Genomic DNA, 25,540 nt, shown 5'->3' with positions numbered 1-25,540 from the left:
AAGAGAGTGGCTATGCGAAGGGCTATGGAGAATATCGAGACGTATTAAGAGGACGAAAAGTGCAGCGGGTAACGAGAGAGATTCAAGGAGTCGGGGTCCTGGGCGGTGCCGGGGTGTCGGTGGTGGTGGTAGGCGGAAGAGTACCAGGTCGTAGTCATAACGACGAGTTATAGACAATGAGAGCATAAGACAGCATGCAACTAGGCTGTGCCTGTGGAGTTGAGAGCCTGCATGTTTCCTGCAGGCTCTGGCGGCGCTGCTAGCGCAGCCCATGAACGATCGTGGCGATACTGTTGGTACTAACGTCGATGACGCAGTACCACCCTATACCGCCAACATGCGTTCAGAAAATAGACAAGTAACACCATAGCATCATATGATGAAGCCTTTCGCTGCCAAGCAGGACACGCGATGAGCTCTGCATAGTCCGTTTCAGCATTTGCAATACATAAGACGGAAGCAGAGGAACGGAGGTATCAGAGGCCAGCGACAAACACGAGCATACCCGCAAACAATCATCGCCGGATCCCAGAAACGTCGATCTCAGACCTCAGAGCAAACGACAACCTCCGAAACTTTCCGAGGAAGAGGCTTTTGGGAGTAGTTGCATAGTCAAAAAGCCTATCGCAGCATCAAGACGAGATCTGCCCCTCCGTTTCATAGAATGAGGAAATGTTATCTGGATGGTTTAGTCGCCGTTGGCAGTGGACAGTGCATACGACAAGCATACGAAGAATGAAGGCATGTAGCCAGATGAGGAAGGTTAGGTTGCGAGAGGACAGGTGCCACGCGTGTAGGATATGATATTTCGGATGGACGGCTGAAGATGACGAGCATGTCCCGCTAGAAGATAAGCGAATTCGAAAGACAGAGCGGAAGAGGTCGACGCATGGCAAGGACGCAGTCTCGCAGTCGAAGAAACTCGTGGTGAATAAATCGTCGCTTGAAATGGACAACACGATCCATCGACAATCATATGCCACATTTGCCCACCGCAAAGGATGTCTTTGCCGACAGCTTCGAGAAAGAGCACACCTGGCGAGCGGCGCAGGTGGACGTAGAGTGTTGCACGGATAAGAAAGGAGGATACGGACCGAAATTGCATGAACCATCTCGCTGGTGGAAAGGACCGGAGTACAGCTGACGGATGTTCAGTAGGTTCGTGTGTATCGCTGTCGTAAATCAGACGGATCGTCAGCATAAGAGCGGAGTACATCGGACGCAAAGCTCCCAAAAACCCGATACTTCCGTCCCGTGCGTACGTATCCTAGTGCCAACAGCGAAACTCAGCAGCACGAAGGACGCGAAAGATCCTCGGAATAGTGGACGCGATGATGTGCGTCATGCATGCATAGCCTCGCGAAGCCTGCAAGTGTTTGCTCCTGGATACGAAAACATATGTATGTCAAACACTGCTCATTGCAGCACATAATCCCAAAGGGGATCGAAATACCTTGAGTTAGACAATCATACGTACAGTTGGGCAAAGGGCAGCCTGAGGTACCAGGGAGAAAAACTGGAGACGGATCTGCTCTACTCGCCTCGAGGCGCACTGCGCTCACGCGTGTCGTACCTGTCTTGCCTCCGTCAATATATCGCTATGCGGAGGACATGAGGTTGAACCGTCGACAGCACAAGAACGGGACCCCGGTGGAAATAATATTCGAACTCAGGTGGCGACACGGAAACAGAATGAGATGAGCAGAAGAAGGAAAAAGCGTCGTGGAAAAGCAGAGAATGGAAATCATGGGCCGGACCTTCCGAACTCGGCTACTGACGCCAGCGTAGCCTCGTGGTCACGCGAGGACATATAAGATTGAAGTCGTGCAAAAACATCAGCATCACGTGATGTGGCACTGTTCTCGACTGCCCTGTTCGGAAAGTAAAGCGTTACAAGGCGTTACATCGCAAGATACCACTCCAACTAAATGCTTCTTTGCCAATCGAGAACCATCAAGTTGTAGGCATACCACATCCTGAGATTTTGATGGTCGCCAAATTTTCACTTGCGAGCTCGTTGTCTTCACATCCTCGAAGAAAACCTAGGCACACGAAATAAATATTGGAGTAAATAACGATAAATAAGACGTAATAAACAACGGTGGCGACGAGGTCTCCTCCCGCTTCACTCTGAATAAAAACAATTCACTGTATCTGCAATGCCCGACCGAAAGAGATACCTGAAACGACGCTGGCAGAACCTGGGATCAGCTGCGAAGAAGAAGCTTCGTCTGCCGATGAAGCGTAAATCATCGTTGAGCGAGGTGGGTGCCACCAGAATCCAACTCCAACATCATGTAGCTTACAAGGACTAGGACACAATTACCGATACCGAAACAGATGTACTAGCACTTGGAGATGAAGAAGAAAGACTGTTAAACCACCGTGGATCAGATGGCCCTCACACACCCGAGAACAAAAGCTCATTATCGTTAACGAGCATGCTACGTCGCCTAACTCCATTCAAGAGCTCTTCTCGCCCTGGGCGTACCCACCTTGATTCCTATTCAGAATTTCCATCGATAGTACCTCCTGAGGCAGGAACCAATCCTTTTCCTTCGGCTAGCTATGCATCTATGGAAGAAACTTATTCAAACGTGTCCACGTCATCGTCCGAGCAAGGATGCTCAGACGAAGTCCTGACTGGTCAGTCATCCATGGATCCTATGGCCTCTCGCCGGAGTAATATTTCCGGAGTATTTGGCGGGCAAGGGGTCGAGGAGGTTGAGGATGAGGATATGGTCAAGCAGAGAGAGAACGCAGCACGGGACAGAGGTGTGTACAATGGCCAGGGCTTCTTCCTGTACAGCGAGGACTCTGGCAGCTGTGGTACAGAGGAAGAGGTAGTGTTCAGGAACGACAGGCCCGAGGATATTTGCGAGGAACACTGGACTGAAGGTGAAGACTGGAGAGAGGAGCACATACCCATAGTTCAGGGTTCACCTCTGTCATTCCCTGAAATATCGACCTCTGCTGGTCTTTCGACGTCCATTCAGCCACCTATCGTACTCTCGCAATATGTCCCCGGGCAGCCTTTCATTCCCGACAATCTTCCCTTCGAACCTCAGATCACTCCGACACCGTACTGCTGGACGCCGTCTGGCGAGGTCGCTCTTCAGGCACTGATGGACGTCACCACGATTCTGAGCCCACGTCGAGTGAGCGGAAAGGGCTATAAACCTTTCCCGTTCCCTGGCGATGAGGTTTTGCGACGACGGCTGATGATGATACAAATGCACCTACGTACCTTCACGTCTACCAACCAGAGACTGCATCGACCATGGACGGCCGCTTCACTCGATACTGCTGTTCACTTCGCTAGAGGCCCGTGGACCGCTAGAAGAATCCGTGAATGGACCCGAGCATTCATCGAGGACCGCGATAACCTTCCCTTCAATCTTTACGGCACCTGGAGCACGAGTTTACTCGACGAGGGCGAGCTCGCTCAAGAGATCTTTGCTCACCTTCAATCAATCGGCAAATATGTCCGTGCCCAGGACATATGCGACTATCTCGCCACACCGGATGTCAAGGCGAGATATAACCTGACACACACAATCTCTCTCACGACTGCCCAACGCTGGATGCATCTCATGGACTATCGCTGGACGAAACGCCCGGATGGTCAATATGTCGATGGACACGAACGAGAGGACGTTGTTGCTTACCGTCAAGAGAAATACCTGCCCACACTGGCCGAACTCTCTCGAAACATCAGATTCTGGGACGACTCACTCCAAGAGGCACGGGGAGGGCCTGAGGCTGTATGGGTAGTGATTTGGTGGCAGGACGAGAGTACGTTCTATATGAACGATCGTAGAATCGTGCGATGGGTCCACAAGAGCGAGACAGCAGAGCCAAAGCCAAAGACCGAAGGCACATCTCTTATGGTTGCGGATTTCGTATCTGCAGATTTCGGATTCCTGCGTTCGCCAGATGGAGTAGATTCAGCCCAGGTTTTCGTCCGTGCGGGAAAGAACAAGGACGGTTACATCACCTGCGAGGATATCTGCGACCACGCAACAACTGCAATGGATATTTGCAGCAAGCACTGGCCCAACGTGAAACATGTCTTCGCCTACGATAACGCACCGTCTCACGTTAAGCGTCCGGATGGCGCCCTATCCGCTCGTCGTATGCCAAAGGGTCCGAGCGCTACATACTTTGCAGAGCGAAACGTCTTCGACTCGCACGGCAAGCGTCTCTACGATGAGCACGGAAAACTCAGGAAAATTAGGGATGTACAGTATACCGGAGCAATTCATAACGGCGTACCTCAGTCCCTCTATTTCCCCGACGATCATCCCACTCACCCAGGCCAGTTCAAGGGAATGGCCGCTATCCTCATCGAGCGTGGTTTCGACAATGCCGCCAACCTGCGAGCCGAATGCAAGAACTTCAAGTGTGCACCGTCTCTGGACAAGTCACGTCGACTATGTTGCTGTCGCCGGATCCTTTACGAAGAGCCCGACTTCGTTGGAGTTGAGACGCAGCTCGAGTTACACTGCAAGAAGCGTGGATTCCAGGTGATCTTCTTGCCGAAGTTTCACTGTGAGTTGAATCCGATTGAGCAGTGTTGGGGGGCTGCAAAGAGGAGGTATAGAGAGATGCCCAAGACGACGAAGGAGCATGAGTTCGAGGGGTATGTGAAGAGCGCTTTGAACGAGGTCGCAAGCGATCTCGTCATGATTCGCAAGTGCGTTTCTCGACGCTTTGATAGTCACTGCCACCGCGTGCCCCTGACACTTCTTTTCCCATGCTCCAGATTCGTCGCTCGCTCGTTCAGGTTTGCAGAAGCGTACCGCATCGGTGCTGACGGTAAACTTGCAGCCTTCGTGGCCACGTTTTTTTGCTCCAAATGTGGAATCTCCAAGTCGCTCTCGAAAGACTGTCACTGTCAGACGAAAGTGGCCTATTACCATGCTACGTTTGTCTAATACACTTGCCCTCCGGGCGCCACCTGGTCCCTATTGGTTGGAGCGTGACATAATGATCACGTTGCATCTATAATATTAAGTGAAAACCAACGCAACAAGCGTCACGGTCGCGATTCTTAGGCCAGGTGTCATGTACGAGGTACGACGTAGATCCAGTTAAGTGTCTCATGAGTGGATTCATAGAACACAAAAGACACAACACATCATCACATTAAATATAAAATAATAAAACCACAGCATTAATAGCGCGATCTTGCAACAACCAACCGTTTAAGCAATTCCAGCAGCCGTCCTCATCCCCATTGGCATGTAAGCCGCCACTAGTACTCGTCTGCCTCGTCTGATTCAGATTCACGGACCAACCAACCGTCATCCTCCCAGTCGTCAGCGCCACTGTCATAATCATATTCTGTTTCGGTCCTTAGATCAAAGTGTTCAAGTTATCATGTTGTAGTTCATATCGGCCAGGTTGTAAGGTCGCGCTATGTCAAAGCAGGGACGAAAATAGACCATGCAATTGGATTGAAAGATCACGAAGGAGAATAAAATTGGGAAAATAATGAATGCACACGAAAACATAAGAATCAAGTGTTGCGGGAAGAGTTCGCAGCGTTCGCGCTCGCGCGGGACTTGATAGCTTCCAAATGGGGTAGGAGGGGTGAAGACGTCGATAGGTCTTTTGCTCGCGTGGGTGGGATCCCGTGGGTGGCTGAGATTGTCCAAATGGGGTAGGAGGAGGGTGAAGACGTCGATAGGTCTTTTGCTCGCGTGGGTAGGCCCGCGTGGGGGGCTGGGCCATGGAAAGCGTGAGAGTGTTGTCCTGATGTGGTTATTCAAGTGAACGCAAGACCTGCTCCCATTAGGGACCAGGAATATGGGGTGTAACATTCTAGAGTGTACCAAAAGCCGAAGAATATATATTTAAAAGTGTCCATTCAATACTTCCGCCTCCGCTTTCGCTCCCTCTCCTCGCGGTTTCTCGCCGTCTCCTCGAACTCGTCCAAGATGGCTTTCATGTTTGAAGGGAGTGCACGATGGCTCTTGTATTTCTTCGCTGTGACAAACGGATAAGCTAAAGTCACACAATCGTCACATTTCACGTGATGCTGATGTTTTTGCGCGACTCCAATCTTACGACCAACACGCGCCCACAAAACGATGTTTATACCGTTTTCGCATATCGAAGCTGTCCTGCAAGTTGAGATCGCCGTCGAAGAATCAGCGTCCGAATTGGCAGCCATGGCTACGGGAATGGAACAGTATGTCCGGTACGGGTGAACCTGAGGTACGACTCACGCGACAGAGCTGTGGATGAATAGCTGAATGAGGAAGGTTGAAGAGACGAAGTTTGTGGGTCCATAGCGCTGGGTTCGATCATCGACGTCGCCTGTCAGGATACTCGCCGGGCTGCCTGCATGCACGAATATCGGACCGTGCTATTCTGACCGTATCGCCACACCGATACTGATAATTGTAGGTCCGACTCTACAGCTCAATGGTGTACCTGTATAGATGTCGGAAACCTAGGAGAAGACGGGACATAAGTACAAAGTAACCAGTAAACGGACGTACATAACAGCATCAACCTCGGTAATCCACAACAAAAACCCAGTCGGAGGAGTGTGGCGATCAGACGCTGTAACCGCATCCGTCGAACAAAATAGCCTCGAGCAGAACCACAGGACCGGTCAGCCATCCCGCCATTCCATACTTCCCTTATCTCCCCCTCGAGGCGGACCTTGCGCCCGTGCCAGTGAAGTCATCGCTGAAGCGCGTTGCACGGTCGGGTGGCCATGGCGGAGTGTGCACACACTCTCGCTAATATCTCAACAATTTGTTGGCATCACGGAATTTCGTACGTACTTACTGCTTTGCCTCCGTCCAAGATGAACCTGCTGCTATCATCGACGTCACTAGAAAATTTCTGTGAAGAGCCGAATATTAAACGTCAACGTCGTCGGACCGTGTTCGTGTACGTTTTATCGCTTTGATCGTGGCGGCGGGAGATGCTGCAGGTTTGAGCGGATCAGTATTAGCGGATTGAGATCCGTAGTATGTACGAGTACATACGTTCGCATGTGATGATGTTCGGGATGATACGATCATCATGAGTTCGAATACATAGCGTCCTCCGTGGATCAAAGCAAAGAACGGGGAGATGCTCGGGTGCAGATTGCGCTCCTCGAGCGTGGACGGAATGAAGGCGCAGAAAAACCTCGGTATTTCGGGGCGAGTTCACTTCCACACTGGAAGGTATCAATACATACCCTGTACCTATATGTGTAAGTCAATATCAGACCACCAACGAGCCGCCGGGCCCACATACCCCAACGCCAGGATGAAGACGAAATGAGCCTGAGACCCCGCCGACTCGTGCGTTTCTTCCAGTCGAAAGAGCATTCAAAGCGGGCATAAGTAGCTTACATACCAGCATGTATCTTCACACAGCACGGGTCCCCGAGAACCCTTCCATGTACTCTGAGGGAAGGAAATTGTGTTTAGGCTTCCCGGTGGTAAAAGACAAATTTACAGTATTGACACGAACCTTCCAAAAGCAGCGCTGTTCTTGCGCCCCGTGCCATATCATACTCCTTCTTCGTTCCTTCACTCCTTCTTTTCATCGCCATTTGCGCCGACAACGTAAAAGTGGGAGGCGGGTACATAACTGTACATAACCACAGGCTGAAATGAACGCGAAGCTTGAAAATGAACGTGGGGATATCATCATCTCGTGTCGTCAAAGCGGTCGGGTGGTGATTGAACCTTCAGACTCGGATATGATGATATGAATATGATATGGGATGTATACATGAAAAGACCGTGTGTACGCATGCATGTGGGCCTCCGAGTCAGTGAGAGCTGGGAGAATCGGCGCGAAGCACGGTTTTGGATGGTGTGAATGTCGCCGAGCGACTGTCGGTGTATGCGTTGAGAAAAAGGAAAGAGAAGAAACCGAAGAAAAGGAAATAGGGTTATGTGAGCGGTAATGACTGTCTAGACGTCGAAGGAAGAGGCGGATACGGATGCAAACGACTGGTTTCGGAGGGTAGATACGTTTATCGAAGTCGGGAGAAGGTGAGGCGCAAGTGTGGTTGAGTTACGGTTTGAATTTTGGACGTTCGGAAGGGAAGGGAAAGGGTAATCCAAAGAACTATATCAAACAGGGGGAAAATGAGATGAAAAACTTCATGAGCACGAAAGAGGAAGTTCGAGCGACGTACTCACTATCCTCAGTCCACAGTATATGTACGCGAGAGAGGAAGTGTACGTGTACGAGGGCGTTATCGATGGTCAAGTTCTCCCATAATGATATTATATGAAAAGGAGAAGTGTTCAGATGCCGTCAAAGACTCAGAGGATGAATGGACGAGATGTATGCATGTGGACTAGAATGTGCTCGTTCGCCTGGTTCTATAGGGGCAAGAAATTCGATGGACGTGAGACACGAGACGCGAGACTCGGAATCGCCATGGATCATGGACCAGTCTTCGTGGAGTGGAGTGGACGTACCGAAGGAACTCATATGAGGGCCAAGCACTGAATGGGTGACGGCACTGTGTACGTCGAAGCATTCGATCAAGACAAGCGCGTCGAAATGACTCACAGCAGCATCCCATATCGGTGCCACAGTTTGAAGACGTCACGCCACTCTTCCGTAGCCCAACGAAGCGATAGCTTCAATTCTCGTACATTCGATCAGCATCGCGTTAGAGTACATGCACCCCCTTATTCGTTGATAGAAAAACAAACAGAAGAACAACAACAGGTTTGGGAGATAAAACAAAGCAAGACAGATACAACATACACTAAACGTCGCATCGAGACTGGGTCGAAGGACGTGTGTCGTGGCTGCCGGTGGACGATTCATTGCAGGAGAAGTGGAGGTTTCCTCGAGGGGTAGAAGCCGGAGCATCGGCGGTGGAACAAGCGTATAGTTATGAATGGATTCAAGGCCCGGGCCAAGCTACAAAAGAAAACCGAAAAGCGTCAGTCATTTGCATCGTCTGAACAAACAAACCTCGCCACCGCCACCTCCCTAAAACAAAACAAAAGAACTCACGAGTATCAGTCCTCCAACCCACCCCACCCCCCATTCCCCCACTCATCGCTGCCCATCCCCCCGCCCCACCTCCTTCCATCCCCTCCGCACCCAACTCGACATCCCACTCTCCGCCTCTGAACCAGCCTTCCATGCTCGCTGTGCGATATTGCTCCTCCGTGGCGTTCCAGATGTGTAGCATTTTGAGGAGGCGGGATTGCGTGGGGGTTGAGGGGGTGGCGGTGGTGGCGGCGGTTGGGATAGAGGAGGAGGCCGTGGCAGTGGGAGGGGGAGGGGGGATGGTGCTGGTGCTGGTGCTGGTGGCGGAAGGGAGAAGAGCGCCGCCGGGCCCAACGACGAACGAGAACCCGAAATCATATCTAAACGGAGATACACCACCTCGTTCTCGTCCCTGAGGAGGTACGATAGCCTCATAACCCTCGCCTGCTAACATCCGCCATTCCTTCGCTCGAGCCCATACGTCGCCTGTCCCTAGGGGCTCGCCTTCGCCACCACCACCGCCAGTACCGTCACAGGTATCCGAGTTCGAAGTGGAAGAGCGTTGATGAGGACCAAGACCAAACCCGCCATCAACAACCGACTTCCACTCCATCCTCCCAGTCTTATACCTCACTGGCGCCATATCCGGAACAACAAAAAACTTCTCCTCCCTCAAAAAATCGACGTTTCTCCGCCCACTCACATCCTTTACCCTCTCCTCAAAAACACCCATCCATCCAATCCCCTCTCCTCGCTCCAATCCCGCCTTATCTACGTCTGGCGAATGAGGCCGCACGTGTAGGACTATCATGTCGAGGAATTGGATGGCTGGCGGGCGGTCGCTATCACGAGGAGGATTGAATGGATTGAACGGGTCTTCTTCCTTCGATTCGAAAAATGTGCTTTCGATTTGATCGAGTGTGTAATTAAGCCTACGTTCCTCGCACCAGAGGGCTATTCTCTTCAACTTTCCCTCGCCATGACCACTGACGCTGTTCGGAAGGACGACGGTGATAGGGTTAGAGCTGGAACTGGGGATGGAAGGAATGATGAGGTCTGCGATGGAGCTGGTTCCGAAGGCGCGGAGGGTGCATGTGTAGAGGTCTTCAACATTGGAAAAGGTACGATCGCGCCAGTTGATCTCGGTCCGTCCGCCATACGTTCTCCTCCCTCCTACACCCCCACCATCCCCTGCCCCACCACCCCCTCCACCAGCACTAGTTAACGCACCGAAAGCGCCGCCCCCAGCGCCAGCGCCACATCCCCCCGCAACCTGAAAAATCATCACCGCCCTCGGCCTCACCCATCTCCGCATCCAATACCCATGCGCGGCGTGTACTGCGGGCGTGAGAGCGAGGTTTTGCAGGGCGGAGAAGGTACCATGGGAGGCGAGAGATTCGAGCGTGGATTCGAGGGAGGGGAGCGAGGGCGGGAGAGGGAGGGCTAGGGAGAGGGGTTTAGGTTTCTGGATTGGTTTCTGGGTCTGCTTAGTGTCGAAGTTAGGGTTCAGGGAGGAGGGGCCAGGGAGAGCGTGATTCCTGATCCACGGAACGCTAATAATAACAGGATCCAACTGCCCGAACACAGGCCTCTTCGGAAGGAAGAGCGCCCCAAAGCCAAGGACTTGGGCGTGCGCGCGGAGGATGAGGGAGGTGTAGATCGTGGGTGAGACGAGGCGCCGGACGGAGGAGGAGAGGAGGAGGAGGTCTTTGCGGGAGGTTATTGGGATGTGATGGGGGTCTGGTTGTTCGTGTTCGTGTCGTTCGTGATGTTCGGTAGTGGCTTTCGGAAGCATTTCGTCATTGGTAGGTGAACTTGGTCCGTCGAGAGACGGTGATGGCGGGCTGGACCTGGTAGGAATAGGGGGGAGGGGTTCAGTGACGGGTAGAGAAAGCGCGAGGTCCAGGAGCGTAGCGAAAACGAGTTCGACGGGGAGCCGAGTCCAGATTGGAGAGTTGAGTTCGTACTGCGAAGAAGGTGGGGCGTTCGAGAGATCGGAGGTAGGAGGAGCGTGAGGTGTTGTTTGTGACGTAGACGACATTGACTTGTCGCTGTAACGGAGGCTATATATGAGGAGCGTTCAAGAGAACAGAAAAGAGAGGAATGGGAATGGACTTACGGGAGTAATGGTTGCGACTTCGACTGAATCTGAACCATGTCGACGTCCATCCGGGTCCTCCGTTCGTGGTATAGTTCTATGACTCCGGCGTCAATGTATTGGTATACTCCAGATATGCCTGTCTATCAGGCCCGACTTTGTACTTCGTAAGTTCGTAAGAGATTGCGTGGTCTCGGTACGGACGCGGCGATAATGTGAGGCGGCTGTGTAGGAACCAAATCTGCGTAAACGGTATTATTTCGCGTCGTCAGCGAAATGGAATGGAAGAAAATGGGTGGGTGGTAGAGGCAAACATGCAGACTGCTTGGACTATGATGAATTCCAATGTTATTGTGAATCGTAATAAGACAGAGCTGAGAGCGATCACTGAACCGCCGTGTGCATGGTGCTCGGAATCAGCGTACTCTAGAGCCAAGTTCTCAGATACACTGTAGTGCTCTTGGGCAGTCAACAGGGGGGACATTCGAGAATTCCCGCAAGAGACAAATACTCCTTCATCCATATCCAATGCAAGTCGACTCCGAGAGGAAGACTTACCGTGGGAGGTGTTTGCTCGTCTGTTCCACTCGATATCCAGGTTCGAACGCAGAGAAACCCAAACAAGTCCAGATTATACAGAGATAAAGACAGGAAAAAGTACAATTTGTACAAACGCAGAGCAACTCTCCTCGGTGTCGTCGTCACGGTTGAAGCAGTTCAAGTTCAAAGCGAGCGCCAGAGGGAATGTGGCACCCACGCTCGCCACGTGGCGTTGACGCCACCCAACATCCTCACTGCTGACGAACGTTGAACACGACGAGGACGACGAACACAACATGCAGCAACCGTCAACAAGCCTACACAAGCACACATCTTATACACACGCACACCCACGCCCTTATAGCCCTTCGCCCATACCCATGTCTCTTGTCTTTCCTCGAACGGCGAACGAAGGTGCGAGGAGAAAGGAGGAACAGGATCTTCACTTTTGTCTGGTAAGTCGTCGTTGCTTGTTGTTATCCCAATTCTTTTCATCCCGACAAGCTTGAGGCTATTTTTATTACACTCCCCTTTGTTTGTATCCTTGTTCGCTTTTCTTATGAGTGTATGGGTTTTATTGTTCAGGACAAGCCATAAGTGAACGTCGCAGGCTTGTGCTTGCCTCTCCCTCTCCTTTCTGCTCCTTATTCCTGAACACCACACACAACATCTACGACATGCCTTACCCAACACGCACGAACACCCACCCCCCACCCCTCGCCCCAGATGCACACACAACGCACACCCGATCCTTTCATCAAAAAGATATCATTCAGACTCTTGCTCGACAAGAATGTGCGTACGTATGCATTTGTTTCGTTTCGTAACAAGTATCAACAAATTCCCATTCCCAAAAACGCACGAAAAACACAAAACTAACAATCGATTCTTTAACTAGAAGAATAAAGCAACGGATCAAGAATCAAGAATCAAGAATCAAGAATCAAGAATCAACAAACGACGCGGCGAGCGATTCATTGGGGGTGGTAAGTTCAGTTCAAAATTCGAATTATATCTACAAGAAGAGGGATGAAAGGGGGTTCCGCAGGACGGGTGGTATGTGAAGTTGAACGCAACGGAACGGAAGGGGGAAAAAGGGAAAAGGTCATGAGTGAGAAAGAAGAGGTCGTCACAGGGGTATCCCAAGGGGTGATTCGGTTCGGCATGTCTGGATATGAAGGTACGTGAGGTCAATGGATCAAAGTGTTCGCGGGTGGGTCGTGAATCGCGCTCTGCGCGGGTTGGGGGCTAACAAATACAGTGGGGGGTTGTTGAATGTTGAACAGGCAATTGAAGGAGATGAAGAAGAAATTGAAGGTGGTACAGAAGGAAGGAACGCGAAGGATAAGAAGAGAAGAAGGAGGAGGAGAAAGAAGAGGGGTTCGCCAGGAAGAGGTTGAAGGGATACAGCTGTGAGGACGAGACGAGAAGAAGAATACGAGGCCGAAAGAGGAAGACATGAGAAGATGAAGATGAAGCAGAAAGGGTGAGTTTGATACAGTGGGCGAATTGAACCAGGCGAGAGCGAGACTGAGAAGGATTTGATACAGCGAAGTTGAGAGGCATAGGGATGTGGAGAAGTGGAGACGCAGACCCGTGCGTTTGTCTTGTTCGGAATGTGTGATGAGTCTATATTGATGTGCGTTGCGTGTTCGTTCGTGTCGTTATCCCGATACTGAATCCCCTCCATCTTGATTTCAGTACCCCTCCATACCCAACCCATCCCACGACATCGAACTCGCACCCATACTCATCGAACTCAAGAACGGATCCTCAGCTTCCTGCATCTCCATCTCCATCACCTCCACCGCTCCATCTCTCATGCCGTACTTCTCGCCACCCACGAACCCTTGCTCCGACCATCCCCCCTGCTGTTGCTCATGATGTGGCGACTGCGTTTGCTCCTCGACCTGTGGAGCCGGAAGGTCCTTCGGCATCCCGAGCGCGATAGGCGGGATAGTCGAGATATCAAAGTCCTCATTGAACAGCGGCTCCATCTGCATCCCCATCGCACCCGCCCCATTGTTCCCATATACCCCCATCCCCATGTTGGTCCCGAATCCACCATCGAACCCGGTGTTGAGACCGTAGCCGATATCGTTACAGCCCGCCATCCATCCCTCGTTCCATCCGTAGTTCACGTCTCCGCCTTGCCCTGCCATCGGGTATTGGGCGTTGGTGGCGGTGGCGTCGTACGAAGGGAAGGCCGTGCCGTTGGGATAGGAAGTGGTGGTGGTGGACGGATTCATGGAGATCGATTCGTGCTGCTGCCATGCGTCCGCGGGTATCTGCACCATCTCCAACTGTCCCTGCCCCTGCGAATGTACCGTCGTTGGGGTATGTGTCTCGTACGGCGACGGAGGCCCCGAACTAGTCCCGTGGGACTGCTGCGAAGAATACGATACCGGCGAGAATTGTTGTTGTTGGGCGGCGGGGTAGAAGGCAGCGTGGTGCGGCGGGATGATGGATGTGGGGCTGAATTTGTCGGAGGTGGGAGAGGGGAGGAAGGGTGCGTGATGGGGCGGGATTATACCTTGGCCGTAGTAGACGGTATGGTCCTAAACGTTAAACGCCGCAGAAGGGAAAGGGAAGGGGAGAGTGCGTTAGCGTTTAGGTTTTTCGTTATTGTCTTGTGGTGGGAACGGAGCGTGGGAATGTCGGAGATAGGGGTGGGATTGGATGCGCGAGCACGACGATGGCGAAGACGATGGACGATAGAGACAACGAAGACGAAGGACGATAGAGAGCAGACGTACGTTCATTTCCCAGCCCTGGTACCCCTGCTGCTGCCCCTCATACCCAACGCTCCCCTGTACCCCCTGCGTATAGCTATCGTACTCCTCCTGCTGCTGTTGCCCCCACGCCCTCTTGCCACTCGAACCCGAGAACCCACCAAGACCGACACCTGAGGGCGAAGTCGGCGTGGAGGTGGGCATCATGAGCGTCGGGATTTGGATCGTTTGGTGGTAGAAGGGCGGGGGAGGCGTCGGGACTGAGGAGGCGCGACGGCCGTTGTTGGTGCGTGACGGGGCGTTGGTGGCAGGGGCGGTGGTGTTGGGGAAGGTGAGCGAGAGGGGTGAGTGGGCTGGTATGGACACGGGAAGTGTGAACGAGAGACTCGGTTCGTCCTCGCCCTCACCTCCCTTCGCCTTCCCATTCGCGTTCGCAGTTGTCGTCGACTCAGGTGTAGCATCGGAAGTGGAGGTCGAAATGGGAGTGGTAGTGGTCGCAGTGAGCGCGACCGCCTTGCCCTTCGCCTTCATCACGTTCTTCTTCCCCTTCACCCTCTGCGGCCGATACACATAATGCGGATAGAGCGCCTCGTGCTCCTTCTTCTTCTCCTTCGCGAGGTCCTCCCAGTACTGACGTTCCTCTGCCGACAGGTTCTTCCACTGCTGGCTGATCGTCTTCGAGAGGTCCGCTTGGCGTTGTTTCTTCGTTGTGGGTGGCGCCGGCGCCTTCTTCCCCCCTGCTCCGCCCTTGCCCTTCTTGCCCTTGTCCTCTACCACCTCATCCATATCCTCGTCTTCTTCCCCGTCATCCATAGGATCGAAGGAATCATCGGCCATCTCCTGAGCCGACGCGGAAGCGGGCGACGTCGCATTGGAGTCGATCGACATAGAGGTAGACGTGGTGGTCGTGGAAGTAGAGGTGGAGGTGGCGGTGGAAGAGGAAGTCGGAGCTGCGGCCAGCGCAGAATTCCTATCCTCGCAGCATTTCCTCCGGAATAGTATGAACGCGTTCTCCGGCCTCTTCACATAATCCTCATCGCCCTTCTTCGGCCTGCGCTCGTTCGCGTCGTTTGTGTTGGAGCGACGACGGCGGTGGTACTTGGGCGCGGAGGCTGACTTCTCCTCTCCCTCTGCTTTGTCGGCCTTGTCCGCTTTAGAGGTCGAAGCGGACGTGGAAGTGGAGGTGGGCGCGGGCGTGGATGAACGGGGCTTGGGAGTGGGCGTGGAGGGTGTGGAGGATGGATGGGGCTGCGAGGGGGAAGCGAAGAACGTCGAGGGCGTGACGGGCTTCTTTCGTAATAGGTAAGCTGGGGAGGGGGAAGAAGTAAGGAGCGTCGTCGTCCGTCGAGAATGTGAGGGTTCCGGCTCGAAGGGTGAGTTGGACTGGGAGGAGGATGAAGGAGTGTGCGTGCGTTGGTGGGCGTGAGGGATCGTGGGGGCGCGCGGCGTCGGGTGGAGGAGGGTTAGGTGCGGGTGGGATGAAGGGGGGAGGGTGGGGGTGTCGTCGACGGTCACTTCGAGTGCTGTGGGATGTGGAGGGTGAGGGTGTGGATGGGAGGGAGGGCAAGGAGAATGGGTGGAGAGGGATGGATGGGAGGAATGGTGTGTCAGATAGTGAGTCCCATCAGTCGATCTTTCTTTGTGGTCCCAGAATGGAATGAATGAGGGGGACGTACATCGTGAGTGGTGTGTATCGCGAGTGCGGTATGCAGGCATGATGCTCTACTGTCGACGATGGCGATGATGATGCAGTAGATGCGAAGAGATCTCACTCGTCAAAGTACGAGAGCTATGATCGAGAGGAAGAGAAGAAAACAAGCGAAGAGGTGAGCGCTCGCTTGTGATGCAGAATTTGAGCCAACTCGTACAGAGAGAGGCGATGACGCTGCCGACGACGAAAGCGGTGAGAAAAGGGCGGAGGGCGTGGTTGATTACTGCCTGCGGGAGGGAGTGGCGCGCGCAGGAGGGAGGCCAAAGGTGGGGGTTGGTTGTTGCTCGGGAGAAAGGAGACTGGGCGTGGCTTCGCTCGTTCTTTTGTCTTTCGGTCGTTGGCGGGTTCGCTGCGTCTCGAGCGATCGATTGCGGGCTGTAGCGTGGATTGGATTCGTTAGGTGGAGCGGTGCGTTAGCGTTAGGTTCAGCGAGCAGGCAGGTCGGACCCGGGAGGAAGTACGAGCGCAGGGGAGGACGTGCAAAACACAATTGCGTTGCGCTAAGGGTGCGAGCGGGCGAAAACAATAAGAGCGTGAAGGCCGGTTGATCGTCTTTATAGGATACGCCTTGAGCTTCGCGCTCAGCTGAACCGTGAGTCGCCTTCTTCTGAAATGTACGTATCGCCCACCTGGCACGCCCAACCCGTCCGTTATTCCGTACCGAAACCGAAACCGTGTCCTGGCTGGCACCCATGCCTATAATTCCCAATTGCCCATATTGCCCTGCATCCCGGCGCCGGCCAATGCCAATGCCTGCCCAGCAGTCACGCAAACCGAAAATGAACACGGAACTGACTGAGAATGGAGCACATATGTGCGAATGGGAATTTCGAATATGGAACACTGTCCAGGAGAGAAATCGTAAAGAGCGAGAGATCTCTGATTCGCGCGCGTAGGAATAGATGGATGTACGGTGGCTGATACATAATCTGCGGTTACAGTAGCAGTTTAGCGTGCCCCGAGATCTCGGGTCGGGGTCCTGCTGCCCTCTCTCGCGTTACATAACGCCGCACAGCAAGCCCAACTTTGCGCTTGGAACCGCCCCCGCGCTTCTCCATTCGATGGACAAACAGATCACAACAGGGACCGATGCGAGATGGCGAGAGATGAGACACGAGACGCGTCTGCTCTCTTGTTATTGTCTTGCACGGCCTTGAGAAAATATCGGGAGTGAGTGCGTGCCATGACCGTCGGCCGTCCGGGCGAAGATTCCCGTGAGATGGCCCTATGGTCGTGTTATCTCCCCTCATTCCCTCTCACTTCCTGTAGCCTACATACATACGCAATGTATATACAGTACTGTACCGACACCGTTCTGTTCTACAGTTCATGTGCGACAGACGTAGCTCGTACCGCAGTAGGGTACTCGTACCTCCACAAATGTCGATCAAAAGGATTCTGAGACCGGAGATTTGACAAACGCGCCGACCTTGTCACTCGAACGATGCCAATGCTTCTGTGGCCCCATCGAACTCGACCTCAAGAGCCTTTTTCCATGCCCAGATCCATGACCGGACCCGGGATACACCTTCTCTATCCCACACGTCTCACAAGCCACAACTCATATTTCCGCATCCGTATGTATTACAATCCAAAAATTCCTCAGAGCTCTCGTCAGAGTCAGAGCGCGTTCGTTCCTATCTGCAACTCCTGTGGCACCGCGATCGCGAGTTATTGAGATGCCGACTTTGCCATGGTTTTGTGTGATGTTTGGGGCTACCGTCACACTCATACAGCAAATTGACTGGGCTGGACGAGTGACGATCGTGGGAGGTGAGAAAAGCAAAGACGCACTGTGCCTCCGTTTGTGGAAGAGAGCTTCCGGCAGATCGTCCGAGGTGGGCCCTGGCGCACTCGTTGTGGCAACCGTACGCCGTGTTCGTTTTTTGCTTCCGACGACGTCGCCCATCCTACCAGCTGCTGGAACAGGCGAACAATCGGAAACCTGTCTATGTTTGGAAGGAAGTGAGCCCAAGATCGGTTTTTGACTTTTGATCGTCTGGGCCAACAGCGGAACGTGTGGCGGTGCCCCCGTAGCCTTGTGGGCCCAGCACACCAGTCTTCTGTCGATTGAAGGGGTAACGTTTCAGCTTTGTGTTGCTCTTGTTCGTTTGCGCTGACTCGGACTCCTCTGAGACCTGTCGCGACGGTCTTTTCTCTTGCGATCGTCGCAATGACGGCGAGGTCTCACTGTTATTTTTTTCTTGTGGGTTAGACCCGGCTGCGCGCTGGGGTATGTAATCGAGCCTCACTTGCTAGTGCCTTCGTCCCGACTTTCCGAGCCCTCCCAACACCATCCATCCATACCTGACGAACATAAACTCCATCCGAACACACGTATGTCTTGATCCACGGAGCTCTATTTTTGCGAGGACGTACAGCGCGGATTGGATTCGGACTCGTGATGCGAACATCATCACATGCGAACGTACGCTACGGATCTAGCGCTGATACTGGTCCGCTCGCATTCGCAGCGTCTACGCACTGTTCCCGCTCTTACCTCTACGATCAAAGCGATAAAACGTACAGTTGCGAGTTCCGACAACTTCGATGTTTAATATCCGAGCCCATCCATCCAGAAATTTTCTCGCACTGACGTCGACGTAACGATAAGCAGCAGATATTGACAGTTCCAGAGGTTTCGCCTCGGGCAGAGGAAGGGGCAAAGAGGGAGTATGTACGAAGTCACATCAACCATCGTGATTTCGACAAAGTATCGAGGAACGTGTAGTCCGGCGTACGTACATCCGCCACCCGATTGTGCTAACCGACTCTCAGTGATGCAAGGCCCGCCTCGAGGTCAGGATAAGGGAAGAATGGACTGGCGGGATGGCTGACCGGCTCTACGGTTCTACTCGAGGCGATTTTGTTCGACGGATGCGGTTATCTGATCGCCACACTCTTCCGACTGGCGGTTTTGCTGTGTAGTGTATGTAGTTATTACCGGGGTTGACGCCGTTATGTACGAGGCGCCTCGTTTATTGCCTATTTTGAACTGCGACGTCCCGTCTTCTCCTCGGTTTCCGGTATCTGAACAGTGTGCAGGTACGACTTTGAGATGTAACCTCAGGACTGTGGATATAGGTGTCAGTGTGGCGACATACGGCTGTCCCAACATCACTGAATACCGATTAGGATTGAACGATTCGATATTCGTCGTGCATGCAGGCAGCCGGGGAATATTTTGGCAGGCGACGATGATCGAACCCAATGCTAGGGCGGACGCGGACCCACAAACTTTGTCTCTTCAACCTTCCTCTTCCAGCCACTCATCCACAGCAGTCATCCCAATATCTGTCGCGGGAGCGTGCGGCAACCTCTCGCCTCAGGCCCTCAGGTCCGCTTCATCCGTATTGGACTCACTGTTCCATTCCCGTAGCCATGGCTGCCAATTCGACAGTTGACTCGTCAGCGGCGATCTTGAGGACAGCAATATGCGAAAACGGTATAAACATCGTTTTGTGGGCGCGTGTTGGTCGTATATGTCATCGTGCGACCACGAGGTCCCGCTGGCGTCAGTAGCCGAGTTCGGAAGGTCCGGCCCATGATTTCCATTCTCTGCTTTTCCACGACCGTTTTTCCTTCTCTGCTCATCTCATCTGCTTCCGTCTCGCCACCTGAGTTCGAATGTTATTTCGACCGGGGTCCGTTCTTGCGGTCGTTCGACGTGTCGACAGCTCCTCATGTCCTCTGCATAGCGATATATTGACGGTGGAAAGATAGGTACGACACGCGTATGGGCGTGCTGAGCGCAGTGTGCCTCGAGGCGAAGAGAGCAGATCCGTCTCCAGTTTTCTCCCTGGTACCTCAGGCTGCCCTTTGCCCAACTGTACGTATGATTGTCTAACTCAAGGTATTTCGATCTCCTTTGGGATTATGTTCTGCAATGAGCAGTGTTTGACATACATATGTTTTCGTATCCAGGAGCAAACACTCGCAGAGCTTCGCAAGGCTATGCATGCATGACGCACATCATCGCGTCCACTGTTCCGAGGATCTTTCGCTTCCTTCGTGCTCCTGAGTTGTGCTGTTGGCGGTGGGATACAACGGAAGTATCGGGATTTATGGTGCTTTGCGTCCGATGTACTCCGCTCTAATGCTGACGACCCGTCTAATTTACGACAGCGATACACACGAACCTACGAACATCCGTCAGCTGTACTCCGGTATTTTCCTCCAGCAAGATGGTTCATGCAATTTCGGTCCGTGTCCTCCTTTCTTATCCGTACAGCACTCAACGTCCACCTGCGCCGCTCGTCAGGTGTGCTCTTTCTCGAAGCTGTCGGCAAAGCCATCCTTTGCGGTGGGCGAATGTGGCATATGATTGTCGATGGATCGCGTTATCCATTTCAAGCGACGACTAACATCTACCACGAGTGTCTTCGACTGCGAGAAGGAAGGTGGACTTTGGAACCGTACGTCCTTCTGCGTCGATCATTTCCGCTCCGTCTCTACGCTTATCTTCTAGCGGATGACCCTCGTCATCTTCACCCGTCCATCCGTAATGTCATATCCTATCCGCGTGGCACCTGTCCTCTCGCAACCTCACCTTCCTCATCTGGCTACATGCTTTCATTCTTCGTGGCCACGACCAACGGCGACTAAACCATCCAGATAACCTTTCCTCATTCCACTGAGCAGTGAGGATCTGATGCCATGATAGCCTTTCTGCCTATGCAACTACTCCCAAAAGCCTCTTCCTCGGAAGGTTTCGGAACTTATCGTTTGCTCTAACCTCTGAGGTCGATGTTTCTGGGATCCGGCGATGTGGGTTTGCGGGTGTGCTCGTGTTTGGCGCTGGCCTCTGATACTTCCGTTCCTCTGCTTCCGTCTTATGTATTGCAAATTCTCAGACGGACTATGCAGAGCTCATGCACGCGTTCTGCTTTGCAGCGAGAGAATTCATCGCATGCTACGGTGTTACTCCTCTCTTCTCCGAAGGCATGTTGGCCGTACATACAGAATCGAACTGCGTCATCGAAGGCAGTCGCGCCAGTATCGCCACGATCGTTCATGAACTGTGCTAACAGAACCTGCAGGAAACACGCAGGCTCTCAACTCCACAGGCACAGCCTAGTTGCATGCTGTCTTACGCTCTCATTGTCTATGCCTTGTCGTCTTGACTACGACTTTGACAAAAACAGCGTCGTCGGTTGAGACGGTGAACACCGCTTCTGAGACGACCACGAACCTACTTGCGCCACATGAATGATTAGACCATTCACTCCTGCTAAAGTCGACTCTTCATCGAGCTCAGCTTTGAAATTGCCTGCTATTGCGTTCCTGTGCATGAGCTCTGCTCATCTCGGGTGGCTCGCTTTCGCTAATCTCAGTATGGGCGTATCGTCGGATCGACCCGCTGGTCCTGTCATATAGAGACTCGCGCGTAAGTGGAGATGAATGGGTATCGTGGGTCCCTCTCTCATCCTGTCCGCAACTTTGCTCTCCGGATTGCTATCATCATGCATCACCTATCCAATTCAATCATTAAATTTCCATTCCTCGAAGGATGCCTAGCTCGATGTTATACCCTCAGCGCTCATGCTGCTGTATCTTCCTGCTTTAATTGACTGCTCAATGATTGAAGACACGGATCATAGTGTTTAACAGTTTCCCGTCAATGAATGTGCAGTGTATTGAGGCCTCGAGTATAGAACGTGCCATCACACGTTCATTTCCAAGGATTCATCGCGCGTCGCGAATCTGCCGACCGCCGGGCCACAGAGTGGAATGCAGCACAAGTCGCCATCGATCCATCTATCCACTTCCATACGAAGATCGTGCTTCTCGCAGCGGCCGTATGCGCACGTCTGTCCATTCTGATTCATGTATCCATGGAATACGCATTCTCGAAGTTTTTCACAACGCTGCATACACCGCGAAAAGCACAGTAGAGCTCAGGCTATACTCCAGCTCTAATCTTCGTCGAATGGCCCAACCATGATTGAGGTACGTCCGCACCTCCATTCTCGGATTCATCTCCTCATCTCATCCACCCGGCCGTCTACGTATTAGACTTCTATGAATCACTTCTATACCTTCCTTTCCGCCGGTCATGATCGATTGAGCTTAGAAAAGCTCGCTGCAGTGCAGATGCCGATCGTCCCAAACATAGACTTCACTTTCCACCGACAACGTGTGGCGTGTGTCATTGATCGTATCACCATGCGGCTACGAATGGAATATACCTGATATTAGATGAGTACCTCTTTGCTCTTCGTCTGCTCTTCAGTTCTGCTGATAGACTATGGAGCCGCAGCGGATTGAGATCATGATCTCAATCGGATTATGGATGAGCGCTGGCAGAGCGGGAATATGTGCCATGCGATCGTCACCTTCATTCTTCAGCTCGGGATGGACAACTCGGCTTGATGAGATGAATTGAGTTACTATTAGTTTGGTGAGTGATTCAAGTCACCCATTCGCGGTATAATTGGCTGAATTATTCGCTGTGGTGACTACTAGTGAATATTCAGATGACAGTGCTTCAGTGCGTCACAGCTCGGAAACGTATCGGCAAGGCTATCTGACCCTCTCCCGGGTCCCACCGCTCTCGAAAGTCTAACACGTTCATGGGTTCCTCTCACCCCCTGCTTGCTCTCGATCACTACTGATGATATCAGTGATCTCGCCACACAACTCTGAGTATGCTACGTCCATCTTCTATCACCCTGTTTCCAGCGGACATCCTCATTCCGAGACATAGAGGTCCATCCGAATCACGGAAGCCGACGATGAATCCTTTATGTCCAGAATTTCCGGGACGTTCTTGTGTACTCTTGTATAACCTCATCTCGGCCAGGCTAGAAGCTCAAATGCCAACGAGTAGCTCTCATCTTTGACTCTTCCATCCAGAAGACCCTCTCTTGACGTCTGACCTGCTTCCCACTCGGATAACGAATGTTTCGTCGGCAGCTACGCAGTCAAGTATCTGGAGGAGTGTGTACTTCTCCTTGTCGATTATGGAAGTCTTTCGGCGCCAAACGACAATCGAGATGAAGCCGGTCACACGTCTCGACAACCTTGATCTTAATCGTCTCGTCTATCTTGCACGGAGGTACATTCCTGTAAATCTCCGAGGTCCATCTCGATATCCTCAGGACGTACTATGCTGACTTGGGCCTGAGCAAGTTGGACTTGCCTGCACCTGCTTTGCTGTACATTTGCAATCGGATATTCGGACGCGAATATTCAAGGTCAGATACGGTCCAGTTTCCTATTTGCGACTGCACAACATCCGAATGACCCACCTGATCCTGCTCGGACGGAGATTAAACGTGTAGTTTCCCATCTTGAGCTCGCGAAGATTTCGCCGTGCTCCTCGGGCTGTGGCACTCACACCCTCTCGTAACCACGCCCTCATGGAATCAAATCAAAGCTTCGCTTTGACGCCCTCAGAGCGATAGCCAGCGCTAGCGTTTGTTTTCTCCCCACGTCCTTCCAGCATACGCGTTCCCGCTCCAACGTATACTGATCGGGTGATCTCCTGTGGCAAATGGTAAGAGACCGGGACAGAACTCGAGGTGTGTTGATGGGCCTTGTCCGGCGACTTATCTCTCATCGGGCCATCCATCAGATTTCATCGAGCTCTCGAAGACAGAAGAAGGCTCGCGTCCCAATCTTGATTGCGCTCTTGTCCTCGAGCGGGTGAACTTCCTAAACGGGAAGGTTGGTATCCAGAGGGCGCTCACGGAGCCCTAAAAGGAGTATTTTAGACGTTCCTTATCCGCCCATGAGCGGATGTGCATCCCGAGTCGAGGAATTTGATTAAATTCATTTACGGCCCACGCTGCTCCGAGACATTCGTGACTTTACGGCTGACTAGTGCCAGGCCAGTGATATCTTCGTCCAAGTCGGTTTCCTGTTGCTAGTTGGTATCGTGAAGAATAAAACCTTCAGTTCAACGGCACAAGCAACCTTGCGATGGCTACCTGCGCAGTCTGAAATATGAATGCTCGGGTGCATGTGGCTCAAATTCTTGTCCTCGCGAATGAGATGTCCAACCGTGGCATCGAGAACGCCATAACTAGACGCAGAGTGCGGTCACATTGGCGCAATGCCCCCGGTCAACGAGACTCCACAGCTAGAAGGAACGCTCAGGAGAGAAGGGTAGAGAAGCTCAAGGCTAGCGAATTCCTTTGTAGGGTCTCTTGGGCCCGGAAGGGCGAGAGCGGCTGCCATCTGCGGCTCACCGTAAGGGCCAGAGAGGGATCGAAGTCCGTCCCTGAGTCCTGGGCGGAACATGGTAAGTAGAGTGTATTCCGCTTCGTCATGCCTGGTAAGTTCACAGTTACCTCTAGTTTGGGATGAAAACACAAACTGTGTGGCGCTCCGGCTTCCAGGTAGCGCCATCATCCAGCCAGTAGCATTCCCTTGTGTTCTTCTGTTTTCTCTCATATTATTGTATTACAATTGCGCTGCATCGGGCTCGCTTGGCTTGCTATGAGAGAGGGCCCCTCACGTCCGTCTAACCTTTCATGTCTGGTATAGCGCATCGATCTATCCTTCTTATAAACGCCCGATTTCAGTACCACTGAGCGTGAAGTATCGGTTACTTTTCTTTCTACCGTGGCCTCCGTGGATGAAAGATCGGGAAAACGACAATCGAAGCAGAAGAAACCGAGACGGAGGCAAATCTTGAATATCCAATGCTGAAGGTCTTGAACCTTGATGTTAGGACCCCGGTCAGTATTTCTATCTGTGCTCGTCAAATTCTTTTACTCCGAAGTTCATCGGAACGAGTGGATGGCTTGAGCTGAACAAGGCCAAAAGCAAATCGCCTGAGTCGTCACGGAGATATGCCGTGGAGGGGGGGTGTTTGGGCCTGACCGCCCGAGGGTGTTGAAAGGATGGCGCCACGGAACAGAGCTCGGTTCGGGGTGCAGTCCCAGGTTATCGCAAGGTTCAGGACTCAAAGGAAGAGTTCTTTGGACACGTGATGTCTGGTTCTGTCTGAGATTTATAAGGGAAGGCCCGGCGAACAAAAGCAGGAAAGCGTGCTACGGTTTTCTGTTCTGTAAGCGAACATCGCTTGGGATGCCGGACGCGATCCTTTCAGGGGTTTCCTATATGTTTCTCCGCTTGCCAACAAGACCAAATTGACATGGATAACTTATTCGATATAGGAAGAGAAAGGCCACTACGCCGCCTCGTAGCCGCATGTTGTCTCACTGCTTCGTCATGGAATCGGACCAGAACAATGTCTGGTCACACTCGCCGAAAGGGATATACACCAGAGTGAAATCTTCCCTGAGTGCGTGGCGGCAATGCAGGTCTCCAGAGTCTTGACCGTTACAGTTAGTTCTCAGGATGTTTAAATGAAACATTTATTCTTGTGGCACCGACCTCGTGCGCGCCACATACTCTGCCACAGAATACATAACTTGCGCGCGGCCGTCGAAAGAATCTGTCTTGGATCTGCGGAATAAAGAGCGCTGGAAGTCTGGGTAAGAGATATCTGACACAGTGGTATCCCAAGAAGAT

The 25,540-nt window shown here is 52.5% G+C and overlaps 6 protein-coding genes across 6 annotated transcripts; 2 read left to right on the top strand and 4 right to left on the bottom strand.

The window, feature by feature from the left end:
- Window positions 1-2,159: 2,159 nt before the first annotated feature.
- STEHIDRAFT_109559 (uncharacterized protein) lies at window positions 2,160-5,391 on the top strand (the record flags this gene model as incomplete). The annotated part of the gene is made up of 4 exons (XM_007302134.1): window positions 2,160-2,264; window positions 2,316-4,696; window positions 4,766-4,818; window positions 5,363-5,391. The coding sequence occupies 4 exons, from the start codon at window positions 2,160-2,162 to the stop codon at window positions 5,389-5,391; spliced, it is 2,568 nt and encodes an 855-aa protein (XP_007302196.1).
- Window positions 5,392-8,707: 3,316 nt separating this feature from the next.
- On the bottom strand, window positions 8,708-11,776 carry STEHIDRAFT_120003 (uncharacterized protein). Its single transcript, XM_007302133.1, has 4 exons — window positions 11,633-11,776; window positions 11,096-11,315; window positions 8,998-11,027; window positions 8,708-8,901 (listed from the first exon to the last, which is right to left on the bottom strand). Exons 2-4 carry the CDS (start codon window positions 11,131-11,133, stop codon window positions 8,885-8,887), a joined length of 2,085 nt encoding a protein of 694 aa, XP_007302195.1. The 5' UTR covers window positions 11,134-11,315; window positions 11,633-11,776; the 3' UTR covers window positions 8,708-8,884.
- Window positions 11,777-12,979: 1,203 nt separating this feature from the next.
- On the bottom strand, window positions 12,980-13,623 carry STEHIDRAFT_145965 (uncharacterized protein; the record flags this gene model as incomplete). The annotated part of the gene is made up of 1 exon (XM_007302132.1): window positions 12,980-13,623. A coding segment is annotated over exon 1 (357 nt), but the record flags the coding sequence as incomplete, so codon positions are not given.
- A 1,263-nt stretch (window positions 13,624-14,886) lies between these two features.
- Window positions 14,887-15,132, bottom strand: STEHIDRAFT_53459 (uncharacterized protein; the record flags this gene model as incomplete). Its single annotated transcript, XM_007301502.1, has 1 exon — window positions 14,887-15,132. A coding segment is annotated over one exon (246 nt), but the record flags the coding sequence as incomplete, so codon positions are not given.
- A 144-nt stretch (window positions 15,133-15,276) lies between these two features.
- STEHIDRAFT_40385 (uncharacterized protein) lies at window positions 15,277-15,486 on the bottom strand (the record flags this gene model as incomplete). Its single annotated transcript, XM_007301418.1, has 1 exon — window positions 15,277-15,486. A coding segment is annotated over one exon (210 nt), but the record flags the coding sequence as incomplete, so codon positions are not given.
- A 4,901-nt stretch (window positions 15,487-20,387) lies between these two features.
- On the top strand, window positions 20,388-20,662 carry STEHIDRAFT_155023 (uncharacterized protein; the record flags this gene model as incomplete). Its single annotated transcript, XM_007302131.1, has 2 exons — window positions 20,388-20,472; window positions 20,526-20,662. 2 exons carry the CDS (start codon window positions 20,388-20,390, stop codon window positions 20,660-20,662), a joined length of 222 nt encoding a protein of 73 aa, XP_007302193.1.
- Window positions 20,663-25,540: the final 4,878 nt, after the last annotated feature.

This window comes from Stereum hirsutum (assembly GCF_000264905.1).
Source record: "Stereum hirsutum FP-91666 SS1 unplaced genomic scaffold STEHIscaffold_4, whole genome shotgun sequence".
Lineage (NCBI taxonomy): Eukaryota > Fungi > Basidiomycota > Agaricomycetes > Russulales > Stereaceae > Stereum > Stereum hirsutum.
The sequence above is the reverse complement of the archived record's forward strand: the minus strand, read 5'-3'. Positions and strand labels throughout refer to the sequence as shown.